The 25,081-nt window shown below is 38.1% G+C and overlaps 1 protein-coding gene across 1 annotated transcript; it reads left to right on the top strand.

The window, feature by feature from the left end:
* Positions 1-228: 228 nt before the first annotated feature.
* ndufa10 (NADH:ubiquinone oxidoreductase subunit A10) lies at positions 229-6,242 on the top strand. The gene is made up of 10 exons (XM_062431587.1): positions 229-370; positions 2,156-2,324; positions 2,503-2,718; positions 2,879-2,965; positions 3,241-3,362; positions 3,608-3,687; positions 4,244-4,298; positions 4,387-4,472; positions 4,898-5,006; positions 6,023-6,242. The coding sequence occupies exons 1-10, from the start codon at positions 296-298 to the stop codon at positions 6,089-6,091; spliced, it is 1,068 nt and encodes a 355-aa protein (XP_062287571.1). The 5' UTR covers positions 229-295; the 3' UTR covers positions 6,092-6,242.
* The last annotated feature ends 18,839 nt before the right edge of the window (positions 6,243-25,081 follow it).

Below are 25,081 nucleotides of genomic sequence, written 5' to 3'. Positions count from 1 at the left end.
CATTTATTCCTATTGTCTGACCCTTTCAGATTCAATATTAAAATTTTCCTTAAAAAATACTTATCATAAAAGAGAAACAATATGATTAAATGAAATGGTTAGTCAACAAACAAACGAAACAAATACATCAAATTAAAAGAGTAACAGTCAGGCAGTGACTAGACACCACCTTACGTATATTGTATGAGACCACATTAGCTAAAGGCCGTACCTCTGACGTCATATAGAGCCGCTAGTTTGCGGCTATTTCTTGGTTTTCGGGTCAGGTCGGAGGTATTTTGGAGGACATTTCATCATGGCCCTGAGGGGGATCCGACTGGTCATCCCGACGGGAACAAGTGCTTTCAAAGCGGTGAATGCTGTACAGAAGGTAGGGAGAGAACATGTAGAAACACGGCTCTTTATTTCCCCTTCAACTTCACAAGGGCAAGCTAACTAGCCGGCTAGCATCAGTGTCTGTCCGACATGATTATCATGTTGTTTATAATGCTGAGAGGACAACTAAGTAAACAGTATATTATTATTATTATTGACGCATACATAATGCTCTTACTCAAGATATGTTGCAAATGCAGGTTTAAACTAAAATCAGTCAGTTTAGATGTTTAGATGTCGTCGACTCCATGTATTAACTTATGTGAGTGTTTCTGTGGGACTGTCAGTGCAAACATCAGGGTAAAGCATGTTCTTTACCTCTTTTCTGAACCATGTTTTGCATGTAAGCACATTTTCTTACACGTAAGGGTGTACATTTGATTAGGAAAGTGGTGGGGACATAGATTTGGTAGGGGTCCTTGGGGTCCTTCTCTCTCTATTCTGCACAATATATACAAGTACAAGTCATGTGTATGACCCAAATACATATCTTCTCCTCACACTGTTGGACATGTATATTTTAAATGATGATGATAATAATAACAGTAATAACAAACAAATCGTAATACTTTCAATGGTGCATATATATATATACACATTATAAGTATATTTAACTGTGTGATAACATTAAGAGTACAAGTTCTAAGTACAAGAACCTGTTATGATATATGAATCATGTTAAAAGTGTTTTATACATATTTGAAGCAGCAATACACAGGAAACACCGAAGCTCACATTTGAAATATTTACCTGGTCACATGATCTCTCTTTAATACCTGTATGGACAAACACAATGTAATACACATGATTAGATTAGAAACTTTATCTTGGACACAACAAAATGACCATGTCAACCTTGTGTTTAGTTTTAGAACATAAATTGTATATTAAGAAGAAGAAGGATGTGCTCAATGACATAACATTACTGCACACAGGTCTGTCTCTATCTGATACTTATATTGACAACCACTAAGTGATACAACTAACCTTAAAAAAGGGTTACTCTTTCCATGCACTTAAAATGAGTGATAGGAGAAATTGGTTTTAAACAATGCGACCCATATTTAACCCGCTTTATTATTATGTACACACAATATGTTCAATTTGTGGCTAAATATTGTGGCCATATGGTTTGACCAGTGACCCATCAGTGAGGACACTGCAACGACATTCAGTGTCTCCTTGAACTACTTTTGACAAGCTAACATTTAAATAATTAATTTCAGAAAAACAAGTGAGAAATGTGAATTTATATAATAATATAAGAAATAAAAGGACCAGAGGTTTATGGATTTTAGATGTTCTGTTGGTGTTTCTAACAGTTGCTGTCACTACAACATCTGTGATGTATTCAGCTTTAAGTCACCAGTTAACAGAGTCATTCTTTAAACTGAAATACCGGAGCAATAATATGCTTGCTGAAAACAACGTTTAAATCTAATATTTTAACAGAATGTGACTGAATTACAGAGTCATGCATGTGCAACAAAGCTGTCATCATCTCACACACTCGGCTGTCAGTTGATCAGGCACGCCTAGCTGCAATTACATTAGGCAAAATATCAGAAATATCTAATTTCAGAGTAATATAATTCAACAGCACCACAAACTACAGCTTCCAAAACAGCCATGAAGTTGAAACAGAACCTCGCTACAACAGTTTCTTCAAAAATTAAACATTCTAACTCCTTAAAGATGGGATGATAAAACTACAAAGCCCATTATGCCATGTGTTCCTTAGTCTTGTCTGTGTTGACACCTGTTTATTTTCGTCATCCAGGCCGGTGTTCACACAAGCTCAGTGAGAAGCCTGCGATATGGCTGGTGGGCCTACGCGCTGGGCGAGAGGACGACGCCGCGGTTTCAGCAGTACAGCAAAATCATCTCTGTAGATGGCAACTTGGCCTCAGGGAAAGGAGCGCTGGCCCAGAGTCTGGCTGACAAGCTGGGTAACTATCTGAACGCAAGGAACTAACATCTGATTCCTACAGATTCATAATCATACAGTACATGGATGAAAGTATGGCTGGCTAATGATGTACAACATTAACTTACAGATACTCTCACATCTTGGTAAATGTGCTTATTTGTTGTTGTTTCTGGGAGTAATAACTTGTGTTTCTGTAGGGATGCACTACATGCCCGAGCCTGACACTTTCTACTTGGACAAGATGACGGGAGAGAAGCAACCTCTCGCTGTCGACTTCAACGGGATGTGCAGCCTGGAGAAATTCTACACAGACCCCAAGGCTGCCGACGGAAACACCTACAGGCTGCAGCTGTGGATGTACAATATGAGACTGCTCCAGTACGCCGACGCCATCGAACACCTGCTCACCACAGGTATCACAAGACTCCTTATAGTTTCCTTGTGCTCGACTAACAAAGTAATCAGACTTGGAATTAAGATGTGCATCACAGTGTGAGATCAGGATGAGTCCACACTGATGTAAACACATTTTTTTCTGGTCACTCATCTTCATCTCAATCTTCTGTGTTTAAGGCCAAGGAGTGATCCTGGAGCGTTCCCCCTTCAGTGACATGGTCTTCCTGGAGGCCATGTCGAAACAGGGCTACATCAGGAAGGAGTGTGAGTATAACTGTAAAAAAAAAAAAATGGCGCCAAATGTTCTTAAATTAACCACCCACTAAAAAATAGTACACATGAGGCACAGTAGATCCATATAACATCCTTTAGGCCTGCGTATCTATCTCGTAATGTTTTTCTCAGGTCATGCTTCTCATTGGGCTTCAGTTAGATAAAATTTATAAAATCATGAAAAGAAATGTAAAATTTTTTTACAGTTATGCTGTGTATCGCAAGTTTTGAGAATAACGTGTTCTCCGCTGTCCTGCTGCTTGCAGGTGTGCAGCACTACAATGAGATCAAAGACATCAGCATATGCGAGTTCCTGCCCCCACACCTCAGCATTTATGTGGATGTGCCAGCTGAGGAGGTGCAGAAGAGGCTGAAACAGAGCGGCAAGGTATGGGGACGCACACGGCGACACCAGAGGTTACTGTCGTCTCTGTAGGATACTGTAATTACGTCTCGTTCATTAACTAACTTAGAATGGAGGTCATTAGCATTTTTAATTGGAACAATAGCCTAATCCAAATTAAAAACAGCTGTAATCCAAAATGAAATGTTAATATTGAAAGAGTGGTGTAAAATAGGATATTTTAATCAGGATTTAATCATTCATTTAAAATGGAATCTCTTCATTTCCAGTCTTATCTTCAGAACGTGCCCCTGATGTATCTGAAGAGCATCGAGGATAGCTACAAGAAGACTTTCCTGCCCAAAATCAGGTGAGCAGGTGCACTTATGACAAACTGGTGAATTAGACCTCACACTATTGTCAAATGTCATTAGACCTGTCACGATAACTCCTTTTATTGGACGATATATTGTCTCAGAAATAATCGCGATAAATGATATTATTGTCATTTGAAGATCATTTTATACCACTGATATAATGATGATATAAGGTTTATAAGGGGTTGTTGAGGTCAAAAAAATGTTCAAGGTCATGTCCATGTATCATATAAGTCCATATATAGACATGATGATGTTGATAATTACGTTATTGTGCGATCAGTCGATAATTATTGTGACAGGCCTAAATGACACATGGTTCATATGTAATTTGACATTAAAATTCAAAACAAAACTTTGCCAGTTTGTGGTTATTTTTAGCCATGCCAGCAGTGTTTAAATACTAATTAGCAAAGCATGACACCAGTTTGTTAACATTGCCATTGTGAGCATGCTATCATTTAGCTCCTATCTAAACGATTTGAGCTCTTAGCGTGGCTTTAGACTCTTCGTGTTATCACAGCTGAAGTGCCTCCGTCTTTCTTTCAGCGAAACATCAGAGCTGCTCGCTTACGATGCAACCCAAGCCCAGGATATTGAAAAAGTAAGAGTTTGATGAACAGTATTTCCTTTAATACAAATCATTTTCAACTGATTATGTAGAAAGCTCACCTGTTGTGTTGTGTCCACAGGTGGCAGAGGACATCGAGTATTTGAAGTTTGAAAAAGGACCATGGCTGGAGCAGGACGACGTCACCTACCACCAAATGAGAATGCTGTGAGTTGCTGCTTCCTGTTCTACATTTCCACATTGAAATGCAAATTACACAGAAAGATCTGCGAAAAAGTCAAATTTTCACAAAAGTATCACAACTGCCTCGGTTTGCAACACTAATTATGGATAAATATGCAAAGTAGCTGAATCACAGAGAACAGAAAGGTACATTTGTTTTCAGCTCTGTTCAGCTCAAACTTTTATTTCCCCACAAGAAAAAAACAGCTATTAAAAGACTATTAAAGACATTAAAGTGCTGGTCATATACACACAGGACAGAATCAATAAAAGTGTCATAAAGAATGTTGGACAAGATAAATTGACGTCTGTATGCTTGTCTTTTGTGCTCCATCTCCAATGATTAGCTATCGTGCAGGTTTTCAACACCTTGTTCTTAATTTTGATTGATTATTTCTGTCTTTTTACAGCGTGGAAGACAAACACAAGGTGGCGAGCCTGACCCAGATACCCAAGTTCCTGCCAGAGATTACAATCGGGGCCCACGACTATGATGAAAAATATTACGCCTATAAATCGGTATGCAGACACAACACGTTCATTCTTATTAGTCGCTACTTGGCGGCGACCTTTTTTATTTATTTATTTTTTTTAGTTGCCTGTCATTCCTCATCTGTCCCTATCTCTCTCTCCACTATAATCCATCTGAGAAGTATTGAAATCGACACAAAGTGAACCCTGCTGTTTATTTCCATGCTCCATTTATTTGAAGTCATAATTTAGTTATATTATATAAAAGGATCGCAAATTGGGATGTTTTTATAGCGAATGCAAATCAATGGAAAAAAGTTGATTTGTTTTAATGATCTTGGAGATCAACTTAGGACATCCCTAATGTTGTTATCTGCAGTGTTTCATTAAGCTGCAGGAGATATAGTGTCTTCTATTATTTATTGTGTCGAGCACTTAATGAAACATCTAAATCTCTCTGTTCCCTTTATAATTACTTTTTATTTTTCTACCCTTTGCCACGCCAAGCCCGCGCAGCAGCACCGATGGATCTAATTTCCCTCCACTAAAATATCGAATGACTGCGTTGTTACGAGACGGCAAATGCCAGATGCGGAATATTCTACAAGGCTCGTGGTATCAGTCTTGCAGGGGAAACATTTGGGTCTGACCTTTTCTGTTTATTGACTGGAGACTTTTGTCGCCAACCCCCCCACCCCCACCCCCCGCTGTTAAAATCCGACTGCATAATGCTACAGGAGGCTGTGACCTGACATTTTGTTCTGAGCCTGGATCTCAGTGGAGAGAATGAAGACTGTGACACATGGTGGCATCATCTCCCTCAGCATGTTTGAGTTTGACAAAGTCGTGGAAGGACATTTGCGATGCTGATGTGTTTGCAGCTTCTGTTGTACATTTTATAGCAGAAATGTGTCTTTTACATTCAGCTAATTTGAGAAAAAGAGTGAAAACTTTCCAGCAAGCCAAAACTGTGCTTGTTAGAGGTTATTAAATGCAAGCCTGCTGGTTTGAATGTGCAATCTTTTTCTTTTCGTTTAACTCTTAAGTTTTGCTTTTCATTTCAGCTCCCTGGGAAGAAGTACGCCGAAGGTTATAACGCAGATGTCGGAGACAAATACATCTGGCTGAAGTAAACCACATGCGGTTAATGAACCTGAATCAACCCTCATCATTGATCAGCTCCCTGGGTGAACTGTGGACTGTTTGTCCATGTTTGTCCCACATGTCCTCTGTTGTACATCCTAAATAATATGTATTAAAAAAGAATAAAACTTGAATCTATTAAAAGAAGTCTTGTCTTTTGTTCTGACTCTGCATCCAGACATGATCGTATTTAATACTCGCATATCTATTGTACAGAGTGGAGCCAATAAATTGCAAAACTCATTTTTGCTCTCATTTTTACTTTACATTATACATATCTTCATTTCAAAATGTCCCTTTTTCAAGAGCTGGTGTTTGATTCATGTTCTCCCAGCAAACTCAACAACCTCTTTGTTTTGTCAGGTCTCATATCTCTGAGAGGCTCAGCCAAAACTCCCCTCTTTGAGAGCGGTGATTAGTTAGTGTCTCTTTGCTGCAGGAGGCTCTTGTTCTAATTAAAAACTGATCATCAGATACAACAATACACTTGGCTCAATTTCAGAGTGGGCCGAAGAAATGAGAAGAAGTCCCCGGTGACCTGCTTCCTGCTGCCAGGTTGTAGCAAAGCTCTCAAACTACACCTTCGACTTCCGTTTTAACTCCAGTATCCTGGTCCAGTGCCCAGATTACGCAATCAAATCTGGCTGTATCAGATTGCTAGCCGTGGTTTGCAGAGAGTGGTGAACAGGTTGTGATACATCTATGACCTCGCATATTAACGGTCTTGGAGAGCAGGAGACGTAAGAAACTGTGTAGCCCTGAGGCTGAAGGATGAGCAGAGTATGAGGGGTAAGAACACCTACACCTACAGTACCAAGTCCAAACATTTTTATGTTCTGGTCCAATTGCAGACAGGATCTCACTCTATCACCACCTTTGAATTATAATGCTACATTCAACATGGATGTGAGCACCCATTATTCACCGTCTAGGAGTGGCCAAGACTAGGACCGGATACCGGTACTCAATACCTTTAAGGTATCGGCCGAAATAAATCGATATCAAGTAGTATCGAAACATCTCCTGTCAAACGATACCTGCAATCGATCCTTTTTGCACCCAGAGCTAGAAAATAGGACTATTTGTATGGACTTGCTCACAGCCAATAAATGCAAGTGTTCTTCGATTTAACGCAATGTGATTGGCCCACTACCACAGAAGCTACAACCTGTCTTTGGTGGTGAAGTCGGGGTAAATTTGAGTTAGTGAGTTCAGCAGCCAAGATGCCACCTAAACGTTCTAAAGTGTGTCTACACTACACACCAACAAAACAGATCCAACTGCAAAGGTAACAAATATAATATAACACAAAATCTACCAAATTGCAAAGATTTGCTGCTCATTAAAACAACCAGATGAAAACTAGAGAAAGACAGACAGGCAGCCCACTCCTACAAACTGCAGAAAAACAAATCCATCACCTATTTGCATACACACTCCTTCTCTCTTTGTCACACACGCACACACACACACACAGACACGCACACACTCACTCCTGTCACGAGTCATGCCAAAGAAGAGAACAGACGCAGCAAAATTTGAGCACGGTCATAATAATGCTGCTGCGAAAGCACTTTGCATACTGCATTAATGAGCGTTAGATAGAATAGAGCTCCATATGTGAGCAAAAGGTCAGGCGTGCATGACCTTGATCCTGAAAGCGTTTGAGGGACGGCACCGAGCTGTTTCTGTTTGGATCCAGAACCCCTGATTTTCTCAAGCACGGCCACCTGGGAGTTAAAGAGAAGGCGATGTAGAGGTTGCACAAAGATGTGTGAGGAAATGGAACAGTACTAAAGACAAATCATTAAAAAAAAAGACATTAAAAAAGGCATTATGGACACAATGAGCCATCTCCTTAAAAGTTTAAAACATTTGGATGAAGCAACCCTTTATTCCTAATTGTTGTATGATCCAGGGACAGGACCTGCTGACCAGAATGCCACTCTGACACAATTATATCTATTATCTCAGCATAAATAATGCTTCAACATAAAGAAATAGGGATACGCTGAGTGTAATTAAAGTCATAAGCCTATAAATATTCAAAGAGCAGTCATGGACTTTGAAAAGAAGAAGTGGTGATTAACTTCAACCCTGTCATTACTCAGTCATATAGATGACTGGCTTCTAATTATCACAGTAAGCCTCCAACCCGTCACTCTGCTCCCAGCACAAAACGCGGTGCTCAGAGCTCTGGGCTTGACATGCTGGATGACACACGCAGTTAAATCAAGCTTCACAAGTTCTCAAAAGCTTCGTCTTTTAGGACAGAGAGAGAGAGAGAGACGTAGCTGCGAGCCAGGACAGAGCTCTGTGAAGGAGTCCGGGCCCAGATAGAAGCTTTCCCTCCCTGAGGACAGAGAGCCGGTTCAGCCTCTCTAAACTTTGGAAGTTGATGAAAGCTCTGTCAGGCGCAGAAATGATGTTATTCTCTTTCCAACTCTTCATGTCCCAAAAGAACCCAAGGGAGGCTTTGACAGAAGGTCCCTGGACAGATCCAAATACTTGGTGTTGAAGGGGGGGGGGGGGGGGGGGGGTTTGAGAGCAGTGGAGACATTTTTCATCTTAGCAGCTGCTATATTTCAGGTACGGGAGACAGTTGTATACCTTATAACAAGCACTAACTGCCCTAGGTAGTGTAGAGGCGAAAAATGGATAGTCAAGGGGGGAAAAAGTATATTATAATGTCTTCTCTGCCTTTTATGCTGTCAGTTAACATACACAATACTGCATTTTAAAAAGCTACAGGGATTTCGAAATCCAAATGACTATACATCCAATGCAAACTGAATGATGTCATCAACAAAACAGTCATCTGCCTGCACTCCTACTGCCAGAGTGTCAGAGCTACTCAGACAAAGGATGTGTGAATAATTGACAGCACAGCAGCCAGGTGCAGTCACAGCGAACTAATGGAGGGTGGAAAACATGAACTCTGTGGAGGGGGGGGGGGGGAGGTTGGCACAGCATCCTGTCCATACAATATAACACTGAGCTCTTATCAGTGGTGAGACTTTAGGCAGGGGAAAAGGTGGACATGCTTTTGCAGAATGGAGTTGTAACTGTAGGGACATTTTCAATGAGTGGCTGGACAGAAGTAACTTTATTGGTTGAGTGAAACCCGTAGACTAGGGCGGGTGGGGGGAGATTAAATGCAGCATTGAGCAAATCATTTTTGAGTTTGTGAGGGGATGTTTTCACCGCCTGGAGTTCGGGTTCACAGGCTCGCTGCCATGCTTGTCAGTTATTGCTGCCAGAATAGCCTAATTTTGGACTGCATGAGAAGGGAAGAAATCATGCTCCATTTGTCTCCTCATACTCATGATGTAACAGCAGATTGGGTGTAGAAGTTGAATGTTATTCATTGTTTTATGGAGAAAGGATGAATGGTGGAGTTTAAGTGAAGATTATTGTGACAAGAAACGTGTGGTTTAATTTAAAGAGAGAAGAGAAATGAAGTCTGTTTGAATAAAGACAGAGAACAGCTTCTAAGTCATGCCTGAGACCCGTAACATACACTTGAATACAAGTCAAACAAACTGGTGTGTGTGAAGAATTTGTTCTTGGTTTGATGAATAAACAGCATTTGTCTTTTATGTATCCCAGTCTTGAAGAATTGCTGCTTTTGCTACTGGACCATTTTCCCTGCAGATATTTAGTCTTGTCAAAGCAGGAAAAGTGCAGGTGTAAATAATAACATTCAGTCTGGCTCCATTCTATTAACGTTAATTCTACCTCTGGGGTACCTGCAGACCCCAGAGGTATACTTGTGCTTTATTCTTTCATCATTCCAATTTTGCATGACTTAGTCAACCAATTTGTTCCTAATGACTTCATGTCATTGTTTTCTGTTTCTGGTTTAATTAGTGCTTTTTTTTCCCCTTTCTTTTTTTAAAGATTTATTTTTGGGCTTTCTGCCTTTATTTTCATAGTAACTGGCAGAGATGCCGACAGGAAGTAGGGAGAGAGAGAGAGAGGGGAATGACCTGCAGCATAGGTCCCTGGCCGGATTTAAACCAGGAACGCTGCGATTATGTAGCATGCTCTCTAACCACTCGACAAGCAGGGCGCTCCTAATTAGTGCTTTTAAAAAATAAAATAAAAAGCCACTGTATAGGGGTCCTTGGAGACTGCAGTCAAAATCACCCAATTTTGCCCATGCAGTTTTAATAGATGTGTTTGCTATGGTTCCTAATTGAAAGTAGGGGGTAGGGGTACATTTTGAAGGTTTTGTGGAAAAATGATAAAAGCTGCAATGTGCATTAAAGAATATTTTCATCTAACACAATTAATTTACACACAGTAGATTATAAAATTAACTGTCACTGTCACCCGAAATAATAAAAACCTGTTTTTCCAGATTATATTAATTATATAACTAATAACATTTTGTTTTGATGGTTGTTTTTTTTATAGTAGTTTATTCAGGACCCTAGTCAGTGGTCCTTGTATGATAAAATGTTGGTAGGATGAAAGTTTATATATATATGTGTGTGTGTATACTGTATATATACCACTGCTGCTCCTGAGATCTCTGCTGTCAGCTCTTGTAATTGCTCACAGATTCAATCCAGTTGAATTTTTATGTATTTATTGTTAATGATACACAGAAAATGGAGTTACTACATGGAATAATTCCTCAACATTTACAGAGCAACAGCAGCGCAGAGCCCTAAACATCCTACTGAATCATTTCTTGATCGTTTGCAGCGGTTTGCTCTCAGTGTGTCTGGTGCTGGTGACTTACTTGTAAAGTAAAGTGTGGACCGCCTACCATCACAAGGTCATCCAGGCTGCTGAATCTGGAGTTGCCTCTGTGATTTTGGGGCGGGAAGCCAGTCACAGCCTTATGCTCATCAGCCCTCTAAATCAATAGAGATTATGTTACTTTTTCAATAACAATATCCTTTAGGAACAATATCTGATTTGCATTAAGCACTGCAGGACAGGTTTTCATACCTTAAGCCTCCATGCTGGCTTTGTGGAGTCCTGGTTCTGGCTGAAATAGAGCAGTGTGTGGGTGCCACCATTTAGAATCTGGTCCTCTGGCTGACCCAGTGTCTGTACCATAGTTATCATCTGGAGAAAGAATATATACAATCACTTCTGCCAACAAGATACACCATGTTTCTGTTTGTGTTTCGATATGGAGCCTCACATTTAAAAGAAGATGTATTATTACACACCAGGTAATACTTGGCAGCGCTGAGGGAACGGCAAGCTGCCAAGGTACAAGGTTGCCAGAACTGCGCCCAAAGACCACATATCTTCAAACTTTGAGATGGGAGGACCCAGAATCACTTCAGGAGACCTGAAAGAGGAAGAAGAGAAGCACATTTCAGAGGATGTTACAAACAATTGAGATGTAAGATGTAATCATGTTTGTGGTGTTAAAACTCAATGAGAAGATAATAAAATAGTATGTAAGGTAACATGAGTGTGATTGTTCAGTCATACAGCATTTACAGTCTTATTCTAAGGGAATACAGAAAATCTCTTCAGAGAAAGCAGACAGTAAAACTTTTAATGCTTTGATAGTATACTTTTTTTTTTCCTGCAATGCAAACACTTGTCCTTTTTATTTAACCAAGCATCGCCTTTGAGGTCTTTCAATCCAAACCAATATAATATAACACAACAATAACTTTTCTGTGATAGCTTCTCACGCATGAAAGCAGATTTCAAGATTCAGCAACCAGAACACGCTAACAGAGGTTATATATATGCTAAGAAACAGGGGAAAACAGTGATTAGACTAAGAAGGAAGTGTCTGGAAGTTCTTGCTTGCATGAGTCTTCTATTACTGTGGACAGTAAGGAAGAAAGAACTCTATAGCTCCCTAGCTGTTTCCAGCAGCATGAACAGCACCTTGGAGAGCGCCACGGCACACAGTCCTGACAAAATTCAAATTGATACGCCTACCAAAACCATGACATTACTCTCTGTTGACTTTTATAGGTTCCGTAATCATAATGATAAATACTTCAAAGTAAGACTCAATTTGTTTCAAGATGAAATGATCATTTGTCTGATAAGAAAATGGGATTTAATGACATGGACCAATACAATATAAAGTGGAAGGCGCTTCAGGATTGAGGTTGCTGAAATATGAACATGAATTTACTCTATTGATACTCTTCATTAACTTCAGACAGATCAGGTGAATGTTGAGCGATGGAAACAAAGAAAGCAGAACACGTGAGGAGTTTACGCGTCACCTATAATCAAGCCGAAAAAAAGGTATGTCTTTTTGCAGGTCAACTATATGAATAACATATTTCAAGGGAAATGTGGCATAAAAATAGATGAAAGGTTTGTGTCGTATAGATGACTTTTGTCTTTGTCAGAGCGCACAGTAAAAAATGTCACCCCAAGCTCCATCTACATGAAACAATGCTGATGATTATGACAAGGACATTAAAAGGGGGTGTTAACAAGCTCTCAAGATCATGCTTCATCACAGGTAATCCTTTGTGGCACAGTTACACAATGAGAGCAAGCAAAGCAAACACATGAATGTAAAACAGCTTGATATCAACAGCTGCTGCATATTGAAGAAGTAATGTAGATTGCTTATTGAGTGACAGAGTAAGTAGCCATGAAATTAAATTACCATTACATATTGTTGTTGGTATGACAGCATACAATTAAAAGTGTACATTAATGTTGCAGTTTTATATAAAAAAATCTACAAGACCATATGTCAAGCTCCTCCTTCATCCAACTTATCATGAGGATACGCAGGGAAGCATTCAAATTATAAAGGATGCTGCATCGTGTAAATCTCACGTACAAGTAATTTTCATTATAGGGAATGTAATTATACACATTTTTTCATAACATAAAAACTTGCAACTACTGCTAGAAGAGCTATCAAAACAACATGAAGACAGTTGAAGAAACAAGGATTAACAATATTAAGCTAATCCTTATATATTAAGAATTAAAAAAAAAAACACTGAACAAACTAGACAATAGAAAGGAAATTGAGAGAAAGTAGGACAGATAAGAAGTTCATTAGGGAGAAAGGATTAAACTCATCTTCTGTTAAGTAGTCTTTGTTTATTTAGCCCCAAAAATAACACGTATTGTTTTAATGACCCTCAGCTGACTTCACTGTGGAAAAAATTCTGTGTTGCCCTCGCAAATAAGAAGAAACAGCTTTACCATCCATCACAGAGTCCCTTAGACCACACCAGTAGCTTACAGGCAAGGTATGAGTTCTAATAATAGAACAGAACCAGTGCTCATAAAACCCCAAAAAGGATGTTACAGTCAAAACACTTTAAGTAAATTGTAATTCTCCTTGACACAATTCACTATTATTACAGGTGGGTGCAAAATTTGTCCACACTTAAATATTTACCTGTTTTGTGTACACTTGGGAGCGAGTGGTCACATTAACCAGGCCCACGCACACCTGCCCAGTAATCATGCTGTTTAATCAGTAGCTTGATATGCCACACCTGTCAGGTAGATGGATTAACTTGGCAAACGGGAAGTGATCACAAACACAAATTTCAACATACTTGTGAACGAAATTTAAGAGGAATGAGCCTTTTGGGTGCATAGAAAAAGTCTGCATCTTAAAAATCACCTGCATTCCTTGGCTTTTTCTTGATGTTATAACTTTATCCATGTTAGTTACATTTTTAATTCCAACTTTCAGTAAATAACTTTCTAAATACTGTTTTGAAAAGCGTAGCGTGAATTATAATCATAAACAAATACTGTAGGTGACCAATTAAAGGAAAAATACAGAAGTGACTGTGGAAACATAACAAATGCAGATGTTTCCATGCATGGAACAAGGGGTCACTGTGTGAGAGTATAAAAAAGATGAGAATCACACACTGTGGCCTTCACAATCACCAGATGTCAACCATCTGACAGCAGACAGCACTCACCAACACCATCATCAAACCCTAATCAGGGATAACTTTTCTGTCACAAGTTGTTCCCTTAAACTTTTTCATCTGGGACCCAAAACTTCCAATGAAGCAAGTCCAGGAGACCTCAGCTCATGAATGTATGATTAGACCAAAATCACTCACTGCACAGCTGAGGAGGGACCTTGAGGAATCATCAGTCTGGCACCAGTTAGAGCGACAGGCCCATAATGAATGCGATGAGGGGGGGAAAAAAACTTGTAGCTGCCACCATAAGCACATACCAATGTGAGCCATGATAGGAGCATTTAAAACTATTTCCCTGGAGTCTATGATGCAGTTTTTGTCAGGACCAGTACTTCAGGATGGATTGTTTTCAAAGAATGGTGAATGTTTTTTTTTCCATCTTGGTATTTTAGAATCAATGCCAATGAGTCCTAAAGCTTTCCTGTCACACTATGGTGGCCCTTACTAAGACACTTAATGTGTTGTGCTTATATTTTATGTATGTATGCATAATAAGTTCATACATTATTCTCACACAGTGAATATTTCAACATGAGGAGAATCTGCCATGGCAAAAACTGCGATGTGGACATAAAATGGAAATGAGTTGTGCAACACCTAGTTCAGCAGGATGGCAGTAACTGTGGTTTACTCATCATCATTTTCCTAATGATCTGAACCAATTCAGCATGTAGGATTGTTTATTTTCTACATTTACAATTCCCATATTTGGGGGAGTTGGATAGTTACCCAAAGTACATCACATATTGTGTCATTGTTTTGTATTGTATTGTATTGTGTCTTTCCAGAAACACCCAAAATGGTCTTCGTGACCACACAAAAAGCACATGAACATGAGGTCTTGGCTCTGGAGATACTGAAAGCCTCAGGTGTGTGATTACATTTCTTAATTATACTGTGATATTGTACTCAAGACATAACACTTGCGTTGGTATATTAGTGTTTAATGCAGACAGCAATTGTGCTATGTGCTCTGCCACAAAACCACTTGGTCCCGGGGCCTCCTTCACTGACTGGATTATTTTTGTTTCATCTTTACCTTTTTTATTTTTTTAAGTATTTGTGCATTTTGTACCTTTAATAAAAGGTGAACAATATATATAGACAACAGGAAACGAGTGCAGAGTGAGATCTGAAAAGAAATGCAGGAAGGTCTCCAGCTGGAATCATATCAAGGATTTTCTTTTCAACCCTTTGCCACGCTCCTGAGGCACTCCTGTTTTACTCTTCTGAATGCAGTCATGATGTAATCGAGGAAAACCATTCAACAAAAGGTTGTTGCAATAGGGAAGGCCACTACTGTGATGACAGTAGTTACCTTCTCTTTCCCATGGAGACTGCATAAACAGGTGATTAAGACAAACTTGTATTTACTGGAATTCACATTTGTAGTGTACTGTTATGCAGTATGTGAATGCACAAATCCCATTAAAACACATTTATCAACACACTAGAAGTTTAGAGATGTGTAAAGATGATAAATGATGATAGCCACACTGAGTATTTGAAAAAAAAAAAACATATTAACTTTAATATAATTCCTAATAGTGTCGGTAGGTAGTGTTGGTGAAATGTTTTATTATTATTATTTCAGGCTCCACCTGAGCCATGGTATCCATCCTCTTGTGTGGGCAGTAAGCTTACCCTGCTTTCAGTTCATGCAGGTTCACAAATAGACACAGACAGAAACTAAACCAAAATACTTCAGGGATGAGGCTTATCCTTCATATTGCATCACTGTACCTATGAAAAGTTTGTCATTCTCACCACTCTCATACTCAGACTTTTACAGATTCAGTGTGACAGCTGTTGCCAGCGGTTCCATACTGAGTGCCTGCAGACGGACACAGCACAGCTTCAAAATGCTAAGGCTGTTGACTAGTATTGCTGTCTGTGTGAGAAATCATTTCACAAATAATACATACAGTATGCATAGTGCAGAGTGTGTAAGTTATGTTTTTCTATGCCACACGTTTTTCTGTGTGTGTGTGTGTGTGTGTGTGATGCAGGTGGTGGAATAAGATGCCTGTTTTGCTTTTCATAATGTGTTATTTGGATTTCCTTTTTCTCACATATTAAAAATACTAACAAAGTCAAACACTGTGACTGATCCCGAATCCTAATGACAGATGATGATCAGTGCATGAATAAAGGGAGGTTTTTGCTTTATTACAGAAAGCCCTTTCCCCTCCTGCTTTTTCCAAAATGGGTCATTAAAGTCTGCCTAAACCAATTAAAATTGTGTTCCGAGTTTGTCACACCACAGAAAAATGTGTTATTAACCACCCAGCCAAATTTTAATGATTAAAAAAAAATCACCATGTATCCAAAATTGGGTTTGAAATCATGGGGGAAAAAGCAGTATTGTCTGCTCTTAAGTGCTGGGGCTGTGTCAACTGAAGGGGCTGAAAGCACAGTCCAACTGAACTGTCTCTGTAGAAAAATACACAGTTTAAAATAGGCCTTGTTTGTAGGTGTAAGGCAGCAACATGGATGATATTCTAAAAGATAAAGTAGCATTCGGAAACACTGATTCATTTGGCACATATTTTGTAGGTAAATGTAAAAGGTAAAAAGGTAAGTTAAATGACTAGTTAACATGACTTTTTCAAATAGAGTTTAGTGGACTTGATGTTGGTCACTTCTCAGCTGAAATGTCCTTGGTGTTTGTATTCTTGGAGGAAAAGCCTTTCACACTGTGTTTTTTGGTGTCTCAGTGCTACCTGAGAAATACTGGCTGGAGACCTCCCAGCCACACTGCCAATGCTAAAGCCAAAGCCACTTGTTTTATTGATCACTTATTTACTCAGGTCTCTCTGGAAAATTAGATCTCGATCTCAATGGTACCTACCTCATTTAATAAAGGAATGCTTATAGGTTGAACAAACACACATAGTAAAAATGCTTAATTTTGGGTCGGGTGTGTAGTCAGGCTTATCCTAAACATAGATAAATTAGTTATTGTCAGAGGTTATGGAGCAATGTGTTTTTAAAGTTCAATCATAAAGTCATTTCAAGGCACTAATATGACCCTTTAACTTTGAAATTCTCTAGCTTCAGAATTCTTGCTATTGATACAATAAGACCACTTGTTTTTGGACTTATCAAACAATGTTTTCTTACAGCACCTCAAGTTTAAGAAAGGAAGCCATTTGAAGGTACTAATGTGGGACTTTAACTTTGAAATTCTTTAAAATGAGAGTCTGCAGTCAGGGTACTCCTGAACTCTAATATACCAGATGATTTTCAGGATTTTTGTTTTTGTTCTTGCAACCCAAAATCAAAGAATAATGTCCCTCACAAAGTAGTAGAACGTTTTAATTAATAAAGGTTACATATGCTTTATGACTACTTCCATATATGTTTTTTGCCTCTGTTAAAACCTTATTTTGAACACTGGAAGTAGGTATATGTGTATTATTACACAAAGTACAACACAATTTGACTAATTGTATTGTATTTGATGAGGTCAGGTAGAATATCGATGCCATAGCCTCTTATAAGAGCATCCCTAATCCACGTTAGCATGCTAGCTACCTTGCTAACCCCACAAAATTATGAGTCTCTATAGAATTTGCTTAATTTACTTTTGTTTACTTTACTTATTTAATTACTTTACTTATATTGTTTTATAATATTATATTCCTCACTTTAACATTTATATTTGCCAGTTATTCAACACAGATCTGCTAATTACGATACCTCTGACTTTAGAGGTTGAAACAATACTTCCAGTAAAAGTATTATTGCAAATATTTGATATACTCTATACATACAATTAGTTTCACTTAACCAAATAATTACAACCTGTCAATCATGATTTAATTAATGCTTCAATCATTCTCCGACCAAGTTCAGTTCAATACAACTTTATTTCTCCCTGTAAGAGTTGGCCTTAATTTAATTTAATCTCACAGCATCTCCCCCTGGATCAAGAGATACAGTAATATACAGTTAATGTTTTAAATGAAGACTAGAATTAGGGAGTTTTAAAAAATTAATCTTACTTGCCAGTAATTAGAGTTTGTACCAAGACGCTGAATGGGTTTTGGAGGCAAATGATGGCTGCAGTATCTTTGTCACGCATTACAAATTTGGGAATTAACATCCCTGCAATGCCTTTTACTGAAAGATGACTTTCATCTAAAGCTTCAAGGATTAAAACTAATTTAACACTATACAAATTGTATCCCATAGAAAAGCCTGGCAGTGAGATTAAACTGAGAGAAGATTGATGCTGGGGTTCATTACTCAGTCACAGTCAGCTGTGGCTGCTGCTCAGCACCATGGGAGCCTAGGAAAGAAAAACAGAGCAGGAGGAGCGAGGACAGGGTTGCTACTATAATCAGCAAGGCTAATTATCATTCATTTAGCATATTAACATAACTGCCCAATAAAATATTGTGTTTATATTGTATTCAGGATGAAGTTTGATATGTGCAAGGCTAAAAAGGCAGCTGGTCTGATGGCATCCCATCAGGCTTCAGTCTGGTGGCAGCAGATGGCAGTGTTGCTATCTGGATACAAGAAATCTGAAGGCAGTGTCAAGTAGAGAGATTTGTTTTGACAGTATGTAGCTCTGGGCATATGTGCCTCTGAAGAATACCACTTAATGGCAAAACACACACTGAGAGGCTTTTCTTTCCTCACCTTAGCTGTTATTTTCAAGATAGAGTTAACAAGGTGTGTACTAATGAAACTGTAAAGTAAAAGACATATATTTTGTATTTTCACCAACTGCAAAGTTTCTTTTAATGATGTCTATGTTCTCCAGAACAAAGTCAGGAAACATGGCTGCGCTCCATAGTTACAAAAAAACAAACAAATCCCCTCATGTATTGGTCTTGTAGAGGAATTCATTCATAATCAAAGGTCTGACTTATCTGCTGATGTGTCTCAGCATACAGCTATCCCCAGAGCATGTGTGACAGCAGTGAGCTCCCTCTTTATAAAGGACCCATCATGTGAACACCAATCAACAGAAAGCATTTACAGCTGTACACTACTTCCACCACCACCCACAAACAAAACCCGACACTCACAAACACTAGTTCGACATTGATAGCAATATCAATAAGAACTGAAAGTGAGTGGTTTATTTTAATTGATCAATCCAGAACATGACGTTTTGGGAGGGCTACACTATGTATTAATGGCACCTGTTCAAAGACAACAAACCATCAAATTGAAGACGTGCCATGATTTGCTTCCTTACAGTGTTTGGCCATTTTATAGTCTGTGTTTTTAGTTCTGATTGCTTTAGTTTTTTTTTTTCCTTTGGCCACCACACATATTTGAACAAAAGCGGTACAGCATGTTGATGGAGTGACAGTTTTTTGAGTGACAGCCAAATTTGCACACATAATTTATAATGTGTGAGAGCATAATCAAGATGCGTACAAAAAAAGGCTTACGGTTACACATTAAGTTTGCAGCTAAATATCTGTCTGTTTGTGGGTGAAAAAAAAATCACACAGAACTCAACTGTATGCGTGAATCCCAGGTTTACAGCTACAAATAAAACCCTCAGGCACAAAGACTTTTGTCCCACATTTGAAGCTTCCTGCTGAAAAGCCGACGGGGATGTTCAGATTAACATATGATTTGATTATCCGATCAGGAATATCATTTCACTAGCCAATCACAGGGCCAGAGGGGTGAGCCTGTCTAGCAGTTTATTTTTCCTGCAGTCTGCCAAGGGGTAGATCGCCACCAATGTGCAAAGCAGTTCTTTTCTGTGTACTGAATAACTAGAATCAGTTCATAGAAAAAACTGACCAAGTGTCAAAGAAACAAACAAAAAATAAGCAATGCAAATACAGGACACTAGTACGTCATACGTCATATATAGAATATTGCCACCCTTATTGTGTCAATCAAAAGCTATTTTTTGACACACCTTCATCTGGTAAAAGACCTCACACTTAAGCTTGTCATGCCAGAGAGCAAGGTTAATTTTAAGTCTTCATGATAACGTTAACACAGAGTGTGAATGGAACAACACGAGTCATTAGCTTGAATCTCTAACCATAAAAGAAATAACAAAAAATTATGTTTTCTGGGTGTTGTGATGTGACAAGGTTCTGTGTCATATGCAATGACAAGTAATATAATAGGGTTATTGATAATCTGTCACCTCTGCTATGTGTTGCTGTGGTTCAAGTGTGATATTGAAGTGAAAACACCTCCATGGATGTTTCCCGCTGGCATTCGACTACATGGTTCATTGATGCTGTGCTCCATTGATCTGAACTGTTATTTTCACCCTGTCTGAGTCGCAGGAGTGTTACAGATATTTTTTCTCCAGGATATATGTGCCTGAAGGGCTCTATAGGCTTGGTTTTGATATTTAAAAACAGGGCTACTGTAGCTTCTAGGCAACATTACTTAAACGAAAATAGTACAGTGGAACCTTAGTGTTAAACACATAAGGACTGATTAGGGACAACAAGACCAACGTGCAGAGAACTAACAGCTTCAGGTTTCAAGCAGCTTTGGTAACACTTCAGAATACAACCCACGTTGTAGAGTGTACCTTTATGGAGCCAAACCTGGGCCATTAGGTTGCTTCATTTAAAAAAAAGGGATTTGAAACTGAAAGTCCAAATTTTGATATGGAATTTTGAAAAATACAACAATGTATTTATAAAATAATAATAATAATAATAATAATAATTATTATTATTAAATTACTTTATTTTGAATAAATTATTTATTTTTATCCAAATCTTTTCGTTTAAAAATCTCATAATTTTTTTTACCTTCAGGCCAATTTTTTTCAGTGTCAGACTTTTGGCTTGATATTACTTTGTGGGCATTGTATGAAGTGAAGGGGTATGAAACAAGGACGATTCTAGGATCAGACCTTTAGGGGTGCTCAGCTCCTAATGAGAATTTTACATAAAATGCCCTGAAAGTGTTCAACCCCCTGCTAAACTACTCATTTCAGTGGAAATATTCATACATAGTAGAGTTGTCTACTATAATGTATGATAATAATGGTTCAGAATAAACCATCACAGATTTCTACAGAGAGGACCCTAAGATAGTTAATGAACCCTGAGGGAAAGCCTATATTAATGACAGAACTATCCAAGTACATTAGACATGTTAAAATAAAACCATTTGAACCTGTAGCATAAGTGTTTGTTCCATCTCTAACAGAAAGGCTCACTAAATAATTAAAGCCGTTTAAAATAATTTTTAGGGGAAAAAAATACAATGCATTTATTTTTAGGGGTGCTGAGATCAAATTTAGGGGTGCTTGAACACCCATGAAAAGGGTCTAAAATCGCCACTGGTATGAAATAATGATCGAAAGCATAACAATATCACGTTCAGGTTACAGCTAAAAGTAATTAACTTGGTGTAGCAACTGTGAAAAGAAAAAGATTTGGATGACAATTAATAATTTAGTCAAAATAAAATAATAATAATGATTAAAGAAAAAACTTATTTGTCAAATTCAATATCAAAACTTGCACATTCAGTTTCAAATCTCTTTTTTGAATGAAGAAAAATAATGACCCAGATTTGGCTTCCCATATTTACAGTGTAACTTCCTCGTGTGAATCCTTATATATAAAATACTCACATAGGGTGACAATATATTCAAACCCTGAAACCGGGACCCTTAAGTGTACCGCACGTTCATGCTTGCACACATGTATGCATTAATGCATGTACCATAGGTGTTTTCATCAGGGTGAAGGATAGTTATTTCAGTGCTTAGCACACCTACTGAGTACACCTTTCAGCACAATGGACAGCGCCTCAGCAGATGATGAAATATGTATTGTCTCCCAAAATCCACCGAGGTATTTGTCAGTGTGCACAAGCGCAGGCTGCCAACTAAATGACCGACTGACACATTCTCTGCCAAGACAGGACAGTATGTTTAAATTGTAAATGGAACAAACCAACAGAAAAGTTTTCAATTTACTTGTTACTTTTCAATTTAAACATACTTTCCTGTTTTGCTCTTGTTTTTATATATTTATACATTAATCATTGTATAAAACATTTTCATTTTGATTGCCATGGAAATTTGTAGACCCTTATTTCATTAGTCAACATAGTATATTAGTTTAGAGGTATATAGTTAGTAGATATGTTTGTTGCTTCAGTTTATTTATATAATTAAGATGTTAAATAATTATATTATCATTTATCAAGTTGCCTTTGTCTGTTCAAAAAGTAGTTCCTGTCTGTTGTTAATGACATGTTACATGGTGCTTGTAACCCCAACAAACCTCTAGCCTTGGTTCCCTTATTTTTATCTGATGAGCACAGGTCCTGCAGTGTTTGATAGTGTTTACTGTGATCATTTATTTTTACAGGGGTAATTATACCGTAATAACTGTAGAACATTACATATCTTGTGGTTTCTGTGTAATTGAAGAAACATTTTTACAACTGCAAACTTATTATTAAAGCTACATGTATATTATTGCAGTACTGTATTGTTATTTTTTCATCCACAGCTACACACTTGAGAGAGGTAAGTTTGTTTTCTCCTCCAGTTATTATGTGCTGCACTGGACCAACATGACTGCTAGCAGCCAATATCAAAAGTATAGACCCATTTTTCAACTTGTTCTTATTCAAATTCATACAATGAAGTAGAACACATAAACATAACAAATCCCTGGAGTGTGGGTAAAGATTGCCTGCCAAACTCACATGCATAAAGTCAATTGTCACAACTTGCATGAGCAAAGGGCAAAAGCATTTGTTTTTATTGCACTTCATCCATATAGGCATATACTGATTCATATGAGGAAGTTACACTGTAAATCCAGGGAAATTACATAGTAAATGTCAGCAAGTTACATTCTTAATCCTCAACTTTTACTCCCTTGTTTCTTACTGTCTTGCTTTCCTCTGCTGTACCTACATTTAAGTACCAGTAGGGACCAGTAGACTTTTTATATGCCCTGATTCATTAGAAGAAGTTACACTGTAAGTCGCAGGAAATGACACAGTGAATGATGAGAAGTTACACTCTAAAATGCGGGCTGTATTGTAAAGTGTTACCTCAGCTTTCTTTGTGATTCGATTTAAAGAAAAAGTGGAATTGCTGCGTACTATATTCTCTCAAAATTGATCATATTTTGTAAACCTTTCAATCTATTTTGCCACAAATCAGAGCTTTCTCCCGTGGGCATCTGCTGCCAGTTCCTGAGTAAAGTGTTTCAACACTTTTTTTTTTTCTTTCTCTCTGTCACTGTTGTCTTCTTGCCTGCTATTGTAACAGTGGACATGTGCTGGCAGGATATGCAGTATAGTAGAGGAAGAATGGGATACATTGTCTTTGTGCAAATCTCCACCCTGCGTGCCAGTTTCAAACTGTGATTAAGTGTCCTACCGACAGTACAGTAGTTAGTGCATGTGATACTTCATTTGACACACTTTCAAAAGATAGATCGTCACTGTGTCATCTGGGCATTTTTAAAGAACATTAGGCTCCAGTGAAGACTTCCCCTTCTTTATCGGCTTTGATTCTTCTTTTCAGAAGTGGTGAGAGCGGAATTAGAGAAAATGTGATTGCATTAGTTGTACAGCATGTATCTGACAAATGGTCTTACACATACTCCATGAATCTTAGGCTAATTAATATGCATGATATAGGCATGCGGGATACATTTGCAATAGACCCTTGATAAGTCTGCAGAGGACAATGTGAATAGAAATTTCCATCCTTATCTCATGAACGATACAAATGGTTGTGTAGCAAATGTAATTTCTAAGCTATTTCCTTATCTTTTCTTGTGGAGCACCAAGATCATGCCATGAATGACAATTATCCCTTTGTTTCATCTCACAATTGCATTTTTTTTCCTCTTCATCCTCAATTCTTTCTCTTGGAGCACTTCAACAAGGGTATTCTGAAGGAGTTGCAAGTGATGGACATGACTAGGTGCCCTTTGCATCAGATCAAAGAACAAAGCATTGAAAAAGAGCAGTGAGCTGCCTGATTGACAAGCTACAGCCTGTTGTTAATCTTCCCATGTGAGTGCTGGTATTATCTCAATGGACCTTTAACTAACAATAGAATAAAGTCAAGTTTGGGAATTAGAGAGCACAAGGACATGCTTTATTGTGTTCAAGCTGCTCAAGAAAATTTTAGGTGAAGTCTCATCTGTATAAATGACAAAGTTTTCTTAATTTACCTACAAACCCAAATTTAATATATGTAAAGGTGCAGTGTATAGAACTTAGTGGCATCTAGCAGAACATATTCAGTAGATATGGAACATAATATTCATAACTATGTTTTAAGTCGTGTATCATCCCATGAAACCCTACTTAAAACACCTTAAAATGAGTTCTTTATATCTACATAGGGAGCAGGTCCCCTTCCATGGAACCTGCCATGTACAGTAGCCCAGAATGGACAAACATTGAGGTTTTCTACAAGAATATTTCTTGACCATGTGTAGTAACTTTCCAATGGAAGTGATATAAATACCATAGATCTTCTCATCTAACTCTCACAACAAAGCAGATTCCTAAAATGGTCCTTGATATTTCAAAGCACTACTTTCAAAGTACTATAATTTTCTGAACTAGCAAGTGCCTTAACCTGCTCGGTCACCATACCCACCCTATTAATAATTATAATTACATATTGTTATGAAAGCACCAGTCATGTTTGATTGATAACTGTCAATATTGATCTCATCTGGATCCTATTTCCTAAGTGTAATTGGGTCTTGTGTCCACTTATGTCATCATCACAAGAAAACAGTCTGATGTTATTTGGAGTTCAAATAATTATTCAATGATCACAAAAAACAGATTGACAGCTTGTTGTGTTGGTCACAGAATAATTAGAAATAAAAACTAGAAACAGAATTGTCTGTGACTAACTGAATGATGTAGTTACATCATCGGTTGGACGTAGGGTTGGGATGGGTATTGAGAACCGGTACTAACTTGGTACTGGTTCCTGACAGGTCAGTACCGAAATATCAATCAAATTCCTGGACAAACGGTGCTTCAGTATTAATGTAACATGAATTCATTCTAACATAACTAGTGTAGGTAGCAGTAATGCAT

This window comes from Scomber scombrus, chromosome 13, assembly GCF_963691925.1.
Source record: "Scomber scombrus chromosome 13, fScoSco1.1, whole genome shotgun sequence".
NCBI lineage: Eukaryota > Metazoa > Chordata > Actinopteri > Scombriformes > Scombridae > Scomber > Scomber scombrus.
Note: the sequence above shows the minus strand (reverse complement) of the source record. Positions and strands in the feature narration are given on the sequence as shown.